Source organism: Cetorhinus maximus, chromosome 21 (assembly GCF_964194155.1).
Source record: "Cetorhinus maximus chromosome 21, sCetMax3.hap1.1, whole genome shotgun sequence".
Lineage (NCBI taxonomy): Eukaryota > Metazoa > Chordata > Chondrichthyes > Lamniformes > Cetorhinidae > Cetorhinus > Cetorhinus maximus.
In genome coordinates, this window is record NC_135899.1 from 85,212,966 (window position 1) to 85,231,895 (window position 18,930).

At 45.8% G+C, this 18,930-nt stretch overlaps 1 protein-coding gene across 4 annotated transcripts in view; it reads right to left on the reverse strand.

The window, feature by feature from the left end:
- Positions 1 to 18,930, reverse strand: part of ptprub (protein tyrosine phosphatase receptor type Ub) — a 769,916-nt gene that overhangs the window by 96,904 nt on the left and 654,082 nt on the right. For 3 of the 4 annotated variants that reach the window (XM_078567333.1, XM_078567336.1, XM_078567334.1), the window contains exons 15-16: positions 4,753 to 4,928; positions 2,882 to 3,069 (exon numbers count right to left, since the gene is read on the reverse strand). In XM_078567333.1, the coding sequence (XP_078423459.1) occupies positions 2,882 to 3,069; positions 4,753 to 4,928 (364 nt within the window). The remainder of the gene's footprint in view (positions 1 to 2,881; positions 3,070 to 4,752; positions 4,929 to 18,930) is intronic. The other variant, XM_078567337.1, reaches the window with a different exon arrangement.

The window sequence follows — 18,930 nt, forward strand, 5'->3', positions numbered from 1 at the left end:
TGCCAGCAGCTGCCATTGCTCCCACTGGCACTACCTATAATGCACAGCTGCTGTTCTCTGATTGGTTGGCAGCTTTTTGGGGCAGGATTTCTGCCTCCCACTGGCCAATTAAATGTCTTATTCGCAAAGGCAGCGACATGGAGCTCTTTTTGTCATGTGACATCTTTTGGTTATCTCCACCTATCACTGGCCCTCTATCCAGCTCTATCTGCCCCACCCCCCCCTTAAACCAGCTTATATTTCACCTCTCTTCTATTTTTACTTAGTTCTGTTGAAGAGTCATACGGACTCGAAATGTTAACTGTGTTCCTCTCCGCAGATGCTGCCAGACCTGCTGAGTTTTTCCAGGTATTTTTATTTTTGACATGGGGCTCTTGTTGGTTCTCCAGCCGGTAGGTAGGAACCCCACTGACTACATTAAATACTGCCCTTGCTGTGGGTACAATTCCAGAGCAATGATACCCCACTTATACCTGACCCAAGTGGCCTTTATTCTTGTTTACACTCACACACTGTCAGCAAGCTATTTGATCACAAAGGTGTCACAGCTGAACCTTATTCTGGTCTTGCCCGATGTGAAATATGGAACTCTCTTCCCAAAAAGCAGATGAGGCTGAAAATGTCAAAACTTGAGATTTAAAGATTTTTGTTATGTAAAAGCTATTAAGTGATAAGGTTAAGATAGCAGAACAGGTCTGAGGAGATGAATGGGCTACTCTTGCTTCTAGGCTGAATGATGCCTATACCCACTCAGTCATCAAGGAAGCTATCCTCACATGGTAAATCATTTTGGACAATCATAGATAAAGTCACAACATTTTTTGAAGCTTGCCAACAATATTACAAGAGAAACAATTAGTGTCCTACAAAGCACATTGAAATCCAGTGATTAGTTTTTCTAAAATGTTTTAATTATATTCTCAAAGCTGAATGGTGGCCTGCCATTCTTGCTCACGCAGATCAGAAAGCCTTGATCTAATAATTTCCCCAGGCCCAGCACCCCCATAGTTGCCTTTGAGACTAAACAACAGTAATTTTTCCTGATTGTCAAAGAGTTCCAAATGGAGCAAAAAGACATGCAACACTCTTAGAAATCTTACTTTTGCATATAGGGCTGAGAGAACTTATCGAAAAGCATTTGCAAACCAAATGTACATGACGAGAATTGAATGCACAGATGTAAATTTGCCATTGCAAACAGGAAATTATTGGTCAGTTAGGCTGAGGGAGCAGCAAAAATCATTAAATTGTTAAACATTTCAACATATTAAAATGGGATTATAGTGTCAAAAATTAATTCATATGTACACAACTTACGCGCAGTGTACATTTAATTCAAAGTTGCTTAATTCCAGCTATATAAAAATTAAAGTTTTAGCACAGAATTCCTACTTTGCTGTGCCGTTTTGTAGCTGAATTAATATTGGATAATTTATTTTATAACCATAAAACTGACTTTGAATAATCATGAGTAGACTATGTATAATAAAACACAAATGTATCTATAACAGGACACTGTGTTTATTAGAATGCCTACAACTAAATTATAGATGTGAAACTGGTCAATTATCTACCGATAGTCAGTGTTTTGTTGTAAAGGAATGACAAGAACTACATTAGATTTTCATGCTGCTGGCTTGTCTCAATAGCATGTAACCTCCCAGTATAATTGTGCAGCCTTGTTGTTCCCAGATGAAATGGGCAGCCTCAGTTTAGTGGGCAAACCAGTTTACTGGCATTAAATAGGTAACATCACTTACAACAGTTACAGGGGTGAGAAATTAGGGAAATAAATATCTCCCTGGTATAGTAGGGACAGGGAGATGACAACACGGGAATAGGAGCAGACCATTCAGCCCCTTGAACCTGTACCACCATTCAGTCAGATCATGATTGATCCACCTTGGTTCTGTAGCCCTCAATACATTTGTATAACAAAATCTCCATTTTTAAATTTACAACTAACATAACCCCAACAGCTTTTTGGTTTAAGAGCTCCAGATTTCCACTACCTTTTGTTTGAAGAAATGGTTTCTTGGTTCCTGACATCATCCGTGAACTGCTTAGTTCTAATTTTAAGGATATGCCCCTCCCATCACTGCTTCCCCTCCCCAATGCCTCATTTCCATGCTGCAAGCAGAGGAAATAGTTTACATCTACCTTTTAAATCTTTAGTCATCTTAAACACCTCAAGTAGACTATACTCAAGGGAATACAAGCCTAGTCTATGCAAGCTCTCCTTGACCTAGGTTATTTTATCAGAACAAAAACAGAATTACCTGGAAAAACTCAGCAGGTCTGTCAGCATCGGTGGAGAAGAAAAGAGTCGACGTTTCGGGTCCACACGACCCTTCTGTTTTTGTTTTGGATTTCCAGCATCCGCAGTAGTTTTTTGTTTTTATTTTATCAGAAATCAGCTGAGGCAGGCTATCTGGGTGAGTGGGGAGAAATATACTCACCTCCTGGCTGTGCTGTATCTGACCTGGAAGTCCTTGGTCACTTCTGGATATCTGCAATGAGTAAATGTTCCATATCCCCTAGACTAACTTTCCTAACTTTGATGAACCCAAAATTCAGAAAAGAGAATGCTGGCCGAATTAATTTTCCCTGTCAGTGGTCGCAAATCCAGCTCCAGATTTTATCTCTGCGATATATTGTCAGTCTCTTTTTGGAGTAAGACTGAAAACAGACAACCAGAAAAGCATCTTGGGGCCATCACAAAATCAATCCAACAATTTCTATCAAAATCAAGGAGATTTTGTTTAATTCCTTTGAATGGAAACATTTAGTTCAGTGCAATAGATTTGTCCCAAGACATTTGAAACAATCTTTGGACGCAACATGGAAACACAAGCTGGTTGATACTCTCTAAAATCCTCACCTCATACTCTTGCTTGAAGCCATAGCCCTCTGCTGTCTTCATTTGGTTAATGTGCTGTAGGAGGTCAGCTACTCGGACTGCAGGGTGCAGCTGGCCAGTCTGGTAAGGAGAGCCAGCTCGACCACGAGGGCTCAGAGAGGAGCTTCCTAACAAGCTGCTTGATTCATTCATCATATTGTGCTGTTCATCTGTTGGGGAGTTTGGCGGGTTTGGAGAGAAAGAGAAGGGAAGAAATCAGAACTGTTAACAGCTTAAGGAAGCAAAAGCTCACAAAACAGAGCACGCATCACAGGAGGCAGCCCTGACTCAGTGAAAGCACTCTCACTTTTCAGTCCGAAGTTCAGGGTTTTAAAGTGAACTGCATAACATTTTGGCTCTTTGTGACAAGGTCATTAATAAGAATATTTTTAAAAAGCATTTGTAATTTTCTACACATTGCAAAGAGAAAATATTTTCTCCCAGTGTGCCTTAACTTTTCTCAAATTTTACTGAACAATTATGTAAAGGGAGCTGAACTGCATCTAGCCCATGTGGTGTCATATCTGGTCAGATTGGATGATTTTCAACAATGGTGATGTCCCTTAGTATGAATCGTTTACCAAAAAATTGTAATTTTAAAAATTATTTATTGTTGCATTGCTCCTTCCTTAAGATCGATGGAAAATTATCTCACTGCTTATATTCCATTCTTTTAAAGAACATTGATTGAATGTGGTCTCTTAAATGTAACAGCACTGAAATACCAGGATTGAGAAAGGGCAGCTTAGGACAGATGTTGCGGAGCATTTCTTTACGCAGAGGATGATCAAAAGTTAGAATGGATTGTCTGGGAGGGTGATTGAGGGTGTTAGACTCATCTAAGGCGCAGCTCGATTCTATAAGGGGGAAACAGTAAGTTCGTTCTGTAAGAATGAGATCGGCTCAGGTTTGAAAGTTTCAATTAAGAAGGCGAAAAAAATTACTGACATGTCCACTCATGTGCCACTACCACACAAGCTGGGGCATGTCAATTTCTTTTATTTAAACATTTTGTAAAAATTTTAATACCCTCATGAAATCTCATCCCGCCTGTGGATGAGGTTTCATGTTTTTTCAGAAGCTGCCAGGGCTCCCGGCCTGCCCGCCAACCTTAAGGTTGGATGGGCAGATCCATTAATCATGTTAATTACTTTTTTAATCCTGGCATTGACCATCACGCCTATCTACTTCCACTGCCTTCTGCACGAATATCTAGAGGTTCTCCTGTGGGTACTCTCCTACTCCTCTATTTTCCACTTCCCACACAAGGACTCCAGTGCAGTGTATGAAAACTTTGGAACCTGCTCCCTCCAAGAATTTACCATGTTTTACAGGTCATATTCACTTTCTAAATGGCTGCTAGCGTCTGCTCCAGGCACAACGCACCTGCCCTTTAAGAGGCACACATTAGCTTTAAACAGTGCTAGAAAGTTACGATTTTGGGCTCCCTGCTAATGCTTGCAGACAATGTACAGTGAAATTAGCACTAGCTGCACTCAGCAGTCATTCAAATGAGCAGGCAGCATGAGAGTTGGCATGCTGCCTAAATTGACTGGATGCAGGTTAATCATTCTTCGGAATCCTTGCACCCATTTTTGGCGACTTTCCAATTTAGCCCCCATAATATTTAATATGGCTGTTTCCAAGCAAGTATCTGAAACTTTACCAAGATCAATTAAGTATTTCAGAATGAATGGTGATTAAGAACTGTACTCTTTAGCTAAAGCCTACTGTCATTCATGAAGAGAGACATCAGAGTGCAGGGAAGATATTTTTCAGAAAATAATTGGTAGATATAAAAAGGGATGTCCATTAGTAAGAGAGAGGTAGAAAGAATTTATAATAGATGTTACCCTTCTGAGACGGCTTACATCTGGTGCTGCAATTGTATGCCCCAATGAAAGAAGTCTCAAGCTTCTCGTCCTCCTGCAGGGTGCTCTGGTCAGTGAAGCTCCTGTCCATGGCATTCATCATGTGTGTTCTGTCATGGCGGGAGCTTTTCACAGTCTTTTTAATTCGGGTGGGTTTCCTATTAGAATACAGGTAAATCAGTCAGCGCAATGTAGCTTTAAAATATGCAACTCTTTCTACAAGTCAGAATGCAGTGACAAATAAAGGGCATGACTAAAGGCACCGCCAAATAAGTTTATTTTACAATCAATGCAGATTATCAAGGTTTCAAAAAGGCAGTAAAAGAGAATACAGGCACAAGGGGAAAATGCACCAAGGGCTGAATTTTATGGGCCCAGACAGGTGTGTTTACCACGGGGGAGCACGTAAAATGGGGTGAGCGCCCAAATTCACCCCCATAATATGTGGTGGGCGAGGCATGCGCCGAATTCGGCAGCCTGCCTGCCATGTTTAAATGAGCAATTAAGAGTCAATTAGGCTCGTTATCAAGCCAGTTGACCCTGATAATACGCTGTCCACGCCACAAAATGTTTGGCATGGGCAGCAGGGTGTGAGTGGGAAGCCAGATCTTTCACATCAAGTTGTTAAAGGGTGGGAAGGAAGTGTAGGGTGGGGTCGCTCTTCAGGGTTGTCTTTTGCCGATCGCGGAGCAGGCATTCCTTCCTACCCGCTCCCACTACCCCTGCCACTACTGGCCCTCTCCCTGACGTACCCAAACCCTCCCAGCCCAAGACCATGGACTTACCCGCTCCAGGGATCCAAGGCCTTAGGGTTCTCTCTTCATTGGCAGTCCCAGCAGCAGCCACTGACACCTTCCTGGCGTTGCCAGGGCTGATGGAGCAGCTTATCAGGTTGGCCAGCAGCTCCAGAAGGCGGGACTTCCGCCCAAATGAGAGGCAGAAGTCCTACTCGGCCCTCATTAATCAGCCCTGCAGCATTTTATGGCTGCGCGGAGAGATGGCGTGGAACATACGGCTCCATGCCAAAGTAGTTTCCGGGGACATACGGTCTGCCCCCCATGTGTTATTAAGTACCATAACTTTCAAACCAAGCTGGACAATAAGTGTTCTCATGACCAAGGGTAAATGTCATGATGCTGACTACAATCCACCATTCCATTATTAGTTTTGTGCATTTACAAATTTAAAACTAATCTACTTATTTTAGTGTGCTCGCATTTTCATCGACTTTAGGGGAATCAACTTTTAGGGATGCAATTTGTTTATCCCTCTTTGGCTCCCAAAGGAATGGCAACAAACTCACTCCGCGCTTGGAACATAACCTTCCTGCAAAACAGAACCAGTACAGATTACAGGTTATGGCCTTCAGTTCTGTGTAGTATCTATGGTTACAAACCTAACTACAGCATTTTTTTTTTATTCATTGGATGTGGGCGTCACTGGCTAGGCCAGCATTTATTGCCCATACCGAATTGCCCTTGTTCAGAGGGCATTTCAGAGTCAACCACATTGCTGTGTGTCACAGAAGCAGGATTGGAAATAAAGGTGCTGCATGAGACAACAATGACTTGATCTTGGAAGTTCCTCCTCTGCACTTAACCCTCTATTTACAATATTTATACCAAAAATATGATGATTCATTGGATAAATTTTCACACAAAGGATAGTAGAAATTTGGAACTTTCACTTCTAAAGGGAGTGGATATTTGGACAATTGGAGCTCACAAGACTGAGATAGGTAGATTTTTAATATAATGTAAAAACAGAAAATGCTGGAAAAGCTCAGCAGCCTGGCAGCATCTGTGGAGAGCGAAACAGAGTTAACGCTTTGAGTCTGTATGACTTCTTCAGGGGAAGAAGGGTTATAGGGACTCAAAATGTTAACTCTGTTTCTCTCTCCACAGATGCTGCCAGGCCTGCTGAGTTTTTCCAGCATTTTCTGTTTTTATTTCAGATTTCCAGTATCCACAGTATTATGCTTTTATATACAGGTAGATTTTTGTTAGGAATAGGTGTCAAGGGATATGGAGCAAAGGAAGGCAATTTCTTTTTATTTATTCATTCATGGGATGTGGGCATTGCTGGTTATGCCAGCATTTATTGCCCATCCCTAATTACCCTTGAGAAGGTGGTAGTGAGCTGCTTTCATGAACTGCACAGTCCATGTGGTGTAGGTGCACCCACAGTGCTGTTAGGAAGGGAGTTCCAGGATTTTGACCCAGTGACATTGAAGGAACAGTGATATAGTTCCAAGTCAGGATGGTGTGTGGCTTGGACAGGAGCTTGCAATTGCTGGTGTTCCCATGGATCTGCTGCCTTATCCTTCTCGGTGGTAGAGGTTGTGGGTTTGGAAGGTGCAGTTGAAGGAACCTTGGTGAGTTGCTGCAGTGCATCTTGTAGATGGTACACACTGCTGCCAGAGTGTGTCAGTGTTGGAGGGAGTAAATGTTTAAGGTGGTGGATGGGGTACCAATCAAGCGGGCTGCTTTTTCCTGAATGGCATCGAGCTTCTTGAGAGTGTTGTTGAAGCTGTACTCACTCATCACACTCCTGACTTGTGCCTTGTAGATGGTGGACAGGCTTTGGGGAGTCAGGAGGCAAGTTACTCCCTGCAGAATTTCCAGCCTTTGACCTGATCTTGTAACCACAGTATTTAAATGGCTGGTCCAGTTCAGTTTCTGGTCAATGGTAACCCCCAGGATGTTGATAGTGGAAACTTTAGCAACGGGAATGCCACTGAATGTCAAGGGGAGCGGGTTAGATTCTCTTTCATTGCCAGGCATTTATGTGGCGTGAATGCTACTTGCTAAATGGAGTTGAGGTGCAGATCAGCCATGATATAAACCAATAGTGGAGCAAGCTTAAAGGACTGATGGTCTATTCCAGCTCCTATAAGTTGATTAACTGGCAACATAATAAGCAGCATAGGTCACAAAGCTCCCATGTTAGAGCTTGCCTTATTTGTTCAGCTGCGAACACAGCATCTCTCAGCTGACCAGTGGAAGATATCAGGAAAGGTTCAGTGGCTAATGCTTGGAAATGCATGCATGAACTGTCAGAATCATTAGTGGCAGACTCCTACAGTTGATAACAAGCCTGTCAACAAGACCAACATATGAAGAATTGCCAGTTGGCGTGAAGCAGCTGCTAGCAGTCAAGAAACACCCCAGCATGGGTGGAAGAAAGGGTGGAAAATCAAGTAAGAGGAGCAGGTACAGATACTGCATTTACAATTGCTTACGGTAACTTGAGCAGTTGAGAGATTGACTCCAAACCAGTAGGCTGCAAGTTGAGATCATTGGGCTATCTATCATTCTATGACACTCACTTGCGTTGGGCAATGTTTATCACATCACAGCCAAACTGCAAAGTGCAGCAGTGTCCTTCTATTGCAAGGGCAGGGGGGGGAGAGAGAGAGGGGGGTTGGTGGTGGAATCAATAACAGGGGTGGGGTGTTGCGCGGGAGAACATTCATTAAAGCATATTTGGGTAGTTTGCTGAGAGCGATTTGCATCAGTGGTTGGCCACCTACATTGATAGCAGTCATGGTGAAGACAATGACTAGTGTCCATCTTGGTTACTTTTAAAAGCAGGATGGAAAGTTGCCTATCAAAAAGGCAGAAACAATATATACCTGAAACCAAAACTGAAACTGTTAAAGATCACAGGAACCGCTTAACAACAGTAATTAAAATGGAATCAGCACAGTCATGGGCCCTGCATGCAATCTACAACCATGGAGATCAATTGCAAAGGAGAATATTTCTAAATGTTTGTAAGCATTCAATTTTCTGAAAAATAGCCAGCCCAAGAACGGTAATAAGATGGTCAATGAAGTGAATAAAACATTGAGAGAGCCATCATTAGTGATGTTATTTGAATTTTTCTTCTATACAGAACATCATGGATCAAGCAATGAGACAGATCATTACAACCTTGTCCAGGGACAGAAAAATGTATGTGTTTAATCTAACTCAAATTTAACCTTCATGACATCTTGACATCTAGCTTGTCTGTGTACAGGTAAGGAAGTTCGAAAGACTTTAAACCAGCAAATGTATTGCTGTAAACAATGGTTCAGGGCACTTATGGGAAGTAGGAATAGCAAAAGTTGCTCCCCCTGTCAAGTGGAGAGATCAAGGGCAGCAAAGGAAAGAGCAAAAAATTCTCCGTGAATTATTTGAGAACTGATTAATTCAAGAAAAGATGGAAGGCTTGAATGAAGAGTCATTATTGTTTTGAAAATTCTAAAATTTAAACCATTAATGGCATTTTCAATATCCAATCATTGAAATTTGAGCTCAGTTATTTAATATTCAATTATTAAAGGAGTTTTTAAAAATTCATTCCTGGGATATGGGTGTCACTAGCTAGGCCAGCATTTATTGTCCATCCCTAATTACCCTTGAGAAGGTGGTGGTGAGTTGCTTTCTTGAACTGTTGCAGTCCATATGGTGTAGGTACTTACAGTGCTGTTAGTGAGGGAGTTCCAGGATTTTGACCTAGCAACAGTGAGGGAATGGCAATACAATTCCAAGTTCCAAGTCAGGATAGTGTGTGGCTTGGAGGGGAACTTCCAGGAGGTGGTGTTCCCATCTATCTGCTGCCCTTGTCCTTCTAGATGGTAGCAGTTATGGGTTTGGAAGGTGCTGTCCAAAGGGCCTTGTGGAGTTGCTGCAGGGCATCTTATAGATGATACACACTGCTGCCACTGTGCATCGGTGGTGGAGGGAGTGAACGTTTGTGGATTTGGTACCAATCGAGCGGGCTGCTTTATCCTGGATGGTGTTGAGCTTCTTGAGTGTTGTTGGAGCTGCACTCATCCAGGCAAGCAGAGTATTCCATCACATATAAAAACACCAAATACTGGAAAAGCTCAGCAGGTCTGGAAGCATCTGTGGAGCGAGAAACAAAGTTAACATTTTGAGTCCTGAAGAAGTTATACAGACTTGAAATGTTAATTCTGTTTCTCTCTCCACAGATGCTGCCAGGCCTACCGAGCTTTCCCAGCATTTTCTGTTTTTATTTCAGATTTCCAGCATCCACAGCATTTTGCTTTTATCTTAGTACTTCATCACACTCCTGACTTGTGCCTTGTAGATGGTGGATTGGCTTTGGGGATTCAGGAGGTGAGTTACTCACCACAGGATTCCTAGCGTCTCACCTGCTCTTGTAGACACAGTATTTATACGGCTAGTCCAGTTCAGTTACTGGTCAATGGTAGCCCCCAGGATTTTGATAGTGGGGGATTAAGCGATGGTAATGCAACTAAATGTTGAGGGGCGATGGTTAGGTTCTCTCTTATTGGAGATTGTCATTGCCTGGCATTGTGTGGCGTGAATGTTACTTGCCACTTGTCAGCCCAAGCCTGGATTTGTCTGGGTCCTGCTGCATTTGGACATGGACTGCTTCAGTATCTGAGGAATAGCACTGAACATTGTGCAATCATGAGTGAACATCCCCACTTCTTACCTTATGATGGAAGGAAGGTTATTGATGAAGCAGCTGAAGATGGTTGGGCCTAGGACACTACCTTGAGGAATTTCTGCAGTGATGTCCTGGAACTGGGATGACTGACCTCCAACAACCTCAACTGTCTTCCTTTGTGCTAGGTATGACTCCAACCAACAGAGAATTTTCCCCGATTCCTATTGGCTCCAGTTTTGCTAGGGGTCCTTGATGCCACACATGGTCAAATACTGCCTTAACTCTCACCTCACCTCTGGAATTCAGCTCTTTTGTCCAAGGCTGTAGTGAGGTCAGGAGCTGAGTGATCCTGACAGAACCCAAACTGAGCATCAGTGAGCAGATTATTGCTAAGCAAGTGCCACTTGATAGCACTGTTGATGACCCCCTTCTATCACTTTACTGATGATTGGAAGTAGACTGATGGGGCAGTAATTGCCTGGGTTGGATTTGTCCTGCTTTTTGTGCACAGGATATACCTGGGCAATTTTTCACATTGCCAGGTAGATGTCAGTGTTGTAGTTGTACTGGAACAGCTTGGCTAGGGGTGCAGCAAATTCTGGAGCACAAGTCTTCAGTACTATTGCTGGAATCTGGTCAGGGCCCAAAGACTTTGTGATATCCAGTGCCTTCAGCCATTGTTTGATATCAAGTGGAGTGAATTGAACTGGCTGAACACTGGCATTGGTGATGCTGGGGACCTCCGGAGGAGGCTGAGATGGATCATCCACGCGGCACTTCTGGCTGAAGATTGCTGCCTATGCTTCAGCTTTATCTTTTGCACTGATGTGCTGGGTTCCTCCATCATTGAGGATGGGGATATATGTGGCGCCTCCTCCTCCTCCAGTGAGTTGTTTAATTGTCCACTACCATTAACGACTTGATGTGGCAGGACTGCAGAGATTAGATTTGATCCGTTGGTTTTGGAATCACTTAGCTCTGTCTGTCGCTTACTGCTTATGCTGTTTGGCATGCCAGTAGTCCTGAGTTGTAGCTTCACCAGGTTGACACCTCATTTTTAGGTATGCCTGGTGCTGCTCCTGGCATACCATCCTGTACTCTTCATTGAACCAGGGTTGATCCCCTGGCTTGGTGGCATTGGTAGAGTGAGGTATATGCCAAACCATGAGGTTACATATTGTGGTTGAGTCAATTCTGCTGCTGCTGATGGCCCATAGCATCTCATGGATGCCCAGCCTTGAGTTGCTAGGTCTGTTTGAAATTATCCTATTTAGCACAGTGGTAGTGCAACACAACACGATGGAGGGTATTCGCAATGTTGTCATGAAAGTATAATAATTCTCATAATATTATTGTGATTTATTGTAGAAGTAGAGTAATAGTGGAGTTTGGATAGTTTGTGTGTGTGTGTGTGTGTGTGTGAGAGAGAGAGAGAGAGAGAGAGAGAGAGATTGAGAGATTGTGATTTAATTGAATTGGAGACAGCTGGTCTGGAGGCTTTGGTTCATCAAAGGAAGCTAGGTTTAAAATGCTAAGTACGTAAACATGGCTGAAGTCTTAGAATGTAAAGTATGAGGAGAATTTGCGTTTTTAGATAAATCAGGGCAGTTTGAATTTCAAAGAGACGGTAGGACGTTTATACCTACCCAGAGCAGTGTGTTTATTTTTCTCAAAGATTACTGACAATATTAGCACTATGAAAAGATTTATGTTATAAGAAAAGTAAAGTTCTAAAGACATATGAGAACAATGAAATTTAGATTAAAAGGGAGAAACATGTATAAAGGAGAATGAGGCTATGTGTCAGGGAAAGCATTGTAAGATCTCCCAGAAGTGTGAGAAGCCTCTAGTATTTGTGCATTAAACCTGCTGTCTACAGAAGCTGAGGCTGGGAAAAGCCACTTTGAATTCAGTGTTGACTTGCCTGGATCTGTTTAAAATCTATTTTTTTTTATTGTTGCCTAACCGGGGGTATAACTGGAAGCCAGATTAATTAGGGGGTTTTAGGAGTTATTACAGTAGTAATTTGCAGACCTATGTATGTGATTGAAATCTTTTCTTTGTTAATAAATGTTTAATTTAGTTTTCTAAAAAATCTTTGAAATCTTGGTGGACTTATTATTTCTGGGGCAGAATTTTTCTGTTGGCATGCGAGGGGCGGGACCTGCATGCCGACGCGCAATAGGCTTAAGGCCCTTGAAGCTCCAAGTGACCTGGATTTTATGGCGCCCGTGTGATCTTCGGCTCGTTGCACGGGCACAATGGCAGGCAGGTATTTGAAATTTGCATGAAGCTCTTCCACAGGTGGGAGAAGAAGGCTTAGTGGGTTTGCAAATCCAGACATTTAAAAGTTACTGCTCAGAAATTAATGAAACTTGCCTGTGTGAGGTGGAAAAGTTGCAAACGCATAGCAGCTGCTTGGACTGAACTCATAGCCTTCAGGTCAGCACTTTTCAGTGAGGATTTGTTTTGGGGCTTGTAGATTTCAGGAAGCCTCTCTGAGCCTGGGGATGGGAGGTGATCTCTCCACTGGAGACACCTCGTCTGAGGAGGAAGGGAGGGCTAGAAGGGGGAGGAGGCCTGGAGTGCACATTCAGTCCGCAGAGGAACCACCTTTGGGAGGACAGACGCAGGGCCAAGAGGTGGTCCAAGGTGCAAGAGGCCGCAGAAGATGGCACTATCCTGTTGCCAGGGTGTACAGAAGGCGAAACAGTTACCTCAATATGTCTGAAGTGCAATGCCAAAGGAGGCTCTGTCTGTCAAGGGAGACAGTCAACAGTATCTGTCAGGTGATTGGTCCAGAGATCTCAGCGAACCGTGTGGGCGGACACCCCATGCCAATGGCTCTAAAGGTCACAGCTGCCCTCAACTTCTATGCCTCTGGGTCTTTCCAGGGGTCAGTGGGTGATCTTTGCAGTGTCTCACAATCAGCTGTCCACACTTGTGTCAAGCAGGTCACAGATGCTCTGTTCAGGTGTGCATTGATCTTCATCCACTACCGCTGGGGCGAGGCCAACCAGACACAGCGAGCCAGAGGCTTCGCAGCGATTGCTGGCTTCCCCCGCGTCCAGGGTGCAATCAACTGCACACGTGTGGCCATCAAGGCACCAGCAGGTGATCCCGGTGCCTTTGTCAACAGGAAGGGCTTCCACTCCATGAACTTGCAGATAGTGTGTGACCACAAGATGCAGATCTTGCAAGTCTGTGCAAGGTACCCAGGCAGCTCCCATGTTGCCTACATCCTCAGACACTCCCAGGTGCCAGGGCTCTTCAGTGTTCCAGCCCGGCTGGATGGATGGCTGCTGGGTGACAAGGGCTATCCCCTCAGAAGGTGGCTCATGATGCCACTCCTCCATCCAAGATCAGAAGCTGAGTAGCGGTATAATTGAAGTCACGCCTCCACAAGGGCTGTGATGGAGAGAGCAATCGGGCTTCTCAAAATGCGCTTCAGATGCCTGGACCGCTCAGGGGGTGCACTCCAGTACCCCCCAGATCGAGAGTCGCTGATAGTGGTTGCATGCTGCGCTCTCCATAATCTTGCGCTGCAAAGGGGGGACGCTGTGGACGAAGAAGATGTAGACAGAGTGGCTGCGGCTGAACATGATGAGTCCAGCAGCGAGTCCGAGGATGAGAACGCACAGGGAAATGATGAGGGGGCACACGTTGACCCGGGCTTACTCCGGGGAGGCAGGGACACCCGGGACGCTCTAATCCAAGGAACCTTTAGCTAGCACAGAACACATGGATCTCCAACACAAGCCTGGCCTGTAGCCTCCATCCTGGAGACATTAGTGCAAAATCTGTCAGGATAGGAGCATTGACGACGGGCCCAGTCAATAAATGTAAATGGCACACAAATCACTGATCAAATCTCAGGAATCCATGTACCTGCCCAAGTAAAGCGGCACCCCCAGCCATTTTAGATGACATAAATTTAACGCTGTAACAAAAGTCTCTTGACATAACAGAAATAAAATGGTGTTGCACTTCACACACAATCAGAAGGAACTCATAAGGGGGCCAACAAAAAACCACCAGTGATGAACCCGAGCTGTGCCTAAGGTGCCTTCATTTTACATTTGTGGGTGCTACGTCTTCGTGGTGCCCCCTCGCTGGCACTGGCATCTGAGACAACCTGCTCACTCTGCTGTCCTGTTGGCCTCGATGACCTTGGCGGATATCCTCTGACCCGTTGAGCCTCTGCTGGCCCCGCCTGGGAGGGAGCTGCCAGCTCTGCAGCTGGCATCTCCCCAGTTGTCGCAGCCTCATTGGGTGCCGCGGTCACTGGCAGAGAGGCGGAGGAGCTGCTGCCCTCATCCGGAGCGTCCTGAAAGGCGCCAGCAGAGACGACAGGCAACTGCTCCGCTGACGTGAGGTCCGTTCGGCCCTCCCTGCTCACTGTAGATGGATGGGCACCAAGGTGGGATACCTGGTGCCCAAACCACCACCCACACAGGCATGAACCACATGAGGTCAATGCTGCTGTGAGGGATTGCAGATCTGAGGGCAACCCCAGGAACCCTTGACCCTGTCCCTGGAGCTGCCTCTCCATGAGAGTCGCCATTCTCTCTATGGAGGAAGCTGGGTCCTCAGCCATGAGGCTCAATGCATCGGCTACGGTCCGCGTAGACTCCTCCACCACTGACACCAAGCCAAGCACAGCCTCATGTATCTCCACCAGATGGTCCCACACACCCGGCCGCATCTCATCAGTTGGCTGCATAGCCGATGACTCCAGAGGCTCATCATCAGCGACGGACTGAGCATGTGCCTGGGCCCCTGCAGACCTCCGACTGCGGGCACCATCAGCACTCTGACTCTGCCAGCTCCTCCAGCGACTGTGAAATGCCCTCACCGCTGTGACCTGGGATACTAGCAAAGATATGATGCCCACCGGGGTGCCAGTATCTGGTGCCTGCCGGGCAGAGATGGTGTGATGCTTCCGATGGTGCAACTTCATGCCCCTTCGGTGTCAGAGGGGATCCCTGCTGCTTTGGGTCCCGGCTGTGCGCCGCTGATGTCGAAAGGAAGAATAATAACATTCGATCAGTTAGCCTGTGGGCAATGTCAATGTACGTGCCTGTCCCCCGGATCATCATTCGCTCATCATTCCACACGCAATGGGCAAGCCATGTTGGTTACGTCACTCACTCAACAATTAGCATTGCCATGGGTGTTGGGAGGCTACTGGTGACGTGGGTGCTGGCCATACATACCTGCCCGTAGAACCCCAGCCTCTCCGGCTCCAGTGGGCCTGGGCGCATGGAGCCTCCTGCTCAAAACAGCTAAGCAGCAAAATCTGGCCTGGCCACCGCCAGTCCTCAGCTGCTCGGTGTTATGAGAACTCTTCTCCTGGAAATGAAAAAATAGCATTGATAAGTGATACTTGTACCGTCAATCTCCTGGTGGCTGGCCCACGTCAAGCCCAGTTGCCCATTGCAGGGGTGCAATGCATCCTGCCCCTGCTGCAGGCCAGCACTCACACAAATATGCTAGCTGTGTCCTCCCGCCGCCCCCATCCCCTGGCCACATGCTGCCTTCATCACAGTTGGGAGCACACAGTTATAACTGTCATTGCAAGGAGGCACAATGATGTGAAGCGCAGAGGGCAGCAGATCCATCTGTGCCATGCCACCTTGAACATCCCCATCATGTCAGCACCCTGACTTCGACATGTCCTGGAGTTCGAGCAGTGCGCCTAGGTGCAGATCCTCCAGGTTGCCCCCACCACATGCTGCTGGTGCAGAACCCATCTCATCACAACCCTCTCAGGCTGACGAACGCATAGGGGATATCTGTTGGAATGCCCAGCTAAGGACACATGCCGTCAATGACTCATTGCACTCAGGCCACTCAGACATGGGTGGGGCGCCAACAGGGGAGAAGCTTACATGATGGGTGAACTGAACAATGCCAACATGCTACTCACCGTTCCAGTGCGCAGCAGGTCATTGAAGCGATGGCGGCACTGGGTCCATGAGTGCCACACCATGTTGTGGGAGCTCATGCCCTCCACTACCTCCTCCCACGCACGCTTGGTCAAGTGGGGTGGTCTCCTCCTCCCGTCCTCGGGGACAAGCACCTCCCGCCGTGCTGCCACCTCCTCGAGGAGGGCAACAAGGTACACATCTGAAAACCTGGGTGCACAGTGACCACCCGCCCTACCCTCCAGCATGGCTAGCCTTGATGTGCCTTGGCCCAAACCTCTGGCCATGCACAACAGCCTTGGAGCGGCAGCAGCTTGGCCTTTAAACAGGCCACCGGGTCGCCATTCGATTCGGCGGCAATTGCCAATCTGCCTCCGCCCGCCCACTCTCGCTGTCCCCAGTAGTCGCCAAACACGCTGGGCGGGCCTTAATTGGCCCGCCCGCGTAAATGGCGGCGCAGTCCCGATCGCTGCCGGCGATCGGGTCCATTACCACCCACGCCCGCAAGCCCCGCCCAATGTGGGGAAAATTCTCCCCCTGAATTCAGGGCACATATCTCAAAATAAATACAAATTACAAAACCGCTGTGATAGCGGGATCAAGTATCCCTTGTGGATTTGATCCGCCTGGCACACATCATCTGCCACGTTATAACAATATGAAGACAGGACTTTGTCTCCAAAAGGATTGTGCAGTGGTCACCTTCCCACCCTCAGTGTTTCCTGCAAGTGTGTTCAACATGGAATGATACTGATTCATCAGTCAAGGGGGGTGACGGTACGTGGTAATCAGCAGGAGGTTTCCTTGCCCATGTTTGATGCCATGAGACCTTATAGGGTCCGGAGTTGATGTTGAGGACTCCCAGGCAACTCCCTCCCAACTGTATACCACTGTATCGCCACCTCTGCAAAGTCTGTCCTGCTGGTGGGACAGGAAATACCCAGGGATGGTAATGGTGGTGTCTGAGACATATTTGTAAGATATGATTCTGTGAGTATGACTATGTCAGGCTGTTGCATGGCTAGTCTGTGGGACAGCTCTCCCAATTTTGGCACAAGCCCCCAGATGTTAGTAAGGAGGACTTTGCAGGGTTGACAGGGTTGAGTTTGCCATTGTCATTGACAATTTATAAAAATTAGTTGGATGAAGGGGGCAAAGGAATGATTGCTAAGTTTGCTGATGACACAAAGATAGGTAGGAAAGTAAATTATGAAGAGGATGTAAGGAAGCTACATGTGACATAGATAGGTTAAGTGGGTGGGCAACGATCTGGCAAATGTAGTCCAATGTGGGCAAATGTGAAATCATTCATTTTGGCAGGAAAAATAAAAAAGCTTATTATCTAAATGGTGAAAGATTGAAGAGCTCTGAGATTCAGAGGGATCTGGGTGCCCTAGTGCAGGAATCACAAAAGGTTAGTATGCAGGTATAGCAGATAATTATTTAAGCTAATAGAATTTTATCATTTGCTGTGAGGGGAATTGATTACAAAAGTAGGGAGGTTATGCTTCAGTTGTACAGGGCATTGGTGAGATGATATCTAGAGTATTGTGTACAGTACTGGTCTCCTTATTTAAAGAAAGATGTAAATGCGTTAGAAGCAGTTCAGAGAAGGTTTACTAGACTAATACCAGGAATGGACAGGTTAGGCTTGTATCCACTGGAATTCAGAAGAGTAAGAGGCAACTTAATTTAAACCTTTAAGATCCTGAGGGGTCTTGACAGGGTGGGTGTGGAGAAGATGTTTCCTCATGTGGGAGAATCTAGAACTAGGGGTCACTATTGAAAAATAAGGGGTCGCTCATTTAAGACAGAGATGAGGAGAAATCGTTTCTCTCAGAGGGTTGAGAGTTTTTGGAACTCTTCCTCAAAAGACAGTGGAAGCAGAGTCTTTGGGCAGAATTTTGCCCTTGGCGGGGACGTTTAGGAAGCTGACCGCCACCCACGATTGGCACCACACCGTGATTTTACGCAGGCAGGCCAATTAAGGCCTGTCCAGCGTGGAACATGAGCGGCAGTACTCAGCGCTGCCTATGCGGGTGGGGTGAGGAAGGCGAGCGTGCCTAGTGCGAACTTCACACATGCGTGTGAAAGAGCGCTTCAATCTCCCTGAGGCATGGAGCTGCCTCAGGGAGATGAAGTGCTGTTTAAAAAAAACTAATGAACAAAATAAAATGTCATAATACACATCCCCTCATGTAACTTGGTCACATGAGCAGGGGCATATTTTTAATTCAAGTGTAAAACGTTAATTTTATTTTTATTTGCTTTAGGAAACCATCCCGCTAGTGGATGAGGTTTCCTGAAAAATGTAAAGGCCGCTTGGCCTTTTCGCCTGTCCGTCAACTATTAGGTTGAACAGGCAGTGAAAAATTCAGCACGATTGCTAACGTAATGACTTTAATGTGCCTTTTAATTGTTGGCAGGTGCGCTGTCAGCTTTGGCACGCGCCCGCCAACCTGACTATCACGAGAGTGCACGTTGACGTCCATATACTTAGATATACTTAGATAAATACTTGTAGCTTCTGAACTAAGACTCAAGTGTTGAAATATTTTTTCAATACACAGTGATGAAAGACATTGATAGCCTTTTATGTTAAGAATCCTCTCTGGTCCCCTTGTTAAAGCACCTTCCAAACCCTCTTTCAACGAGATGGACAACCACAGCAAACGCTTGGGAACATCGCCATTTGTAAGTTCCCCTCCCAAGCTACTATATCACCATTCCTTCACTGTCGCTGGCTCAAAATCTTGGAAATCCCTTTCTAAAAGCACTGTGGATGTACCTTCACCTTGTACACTGC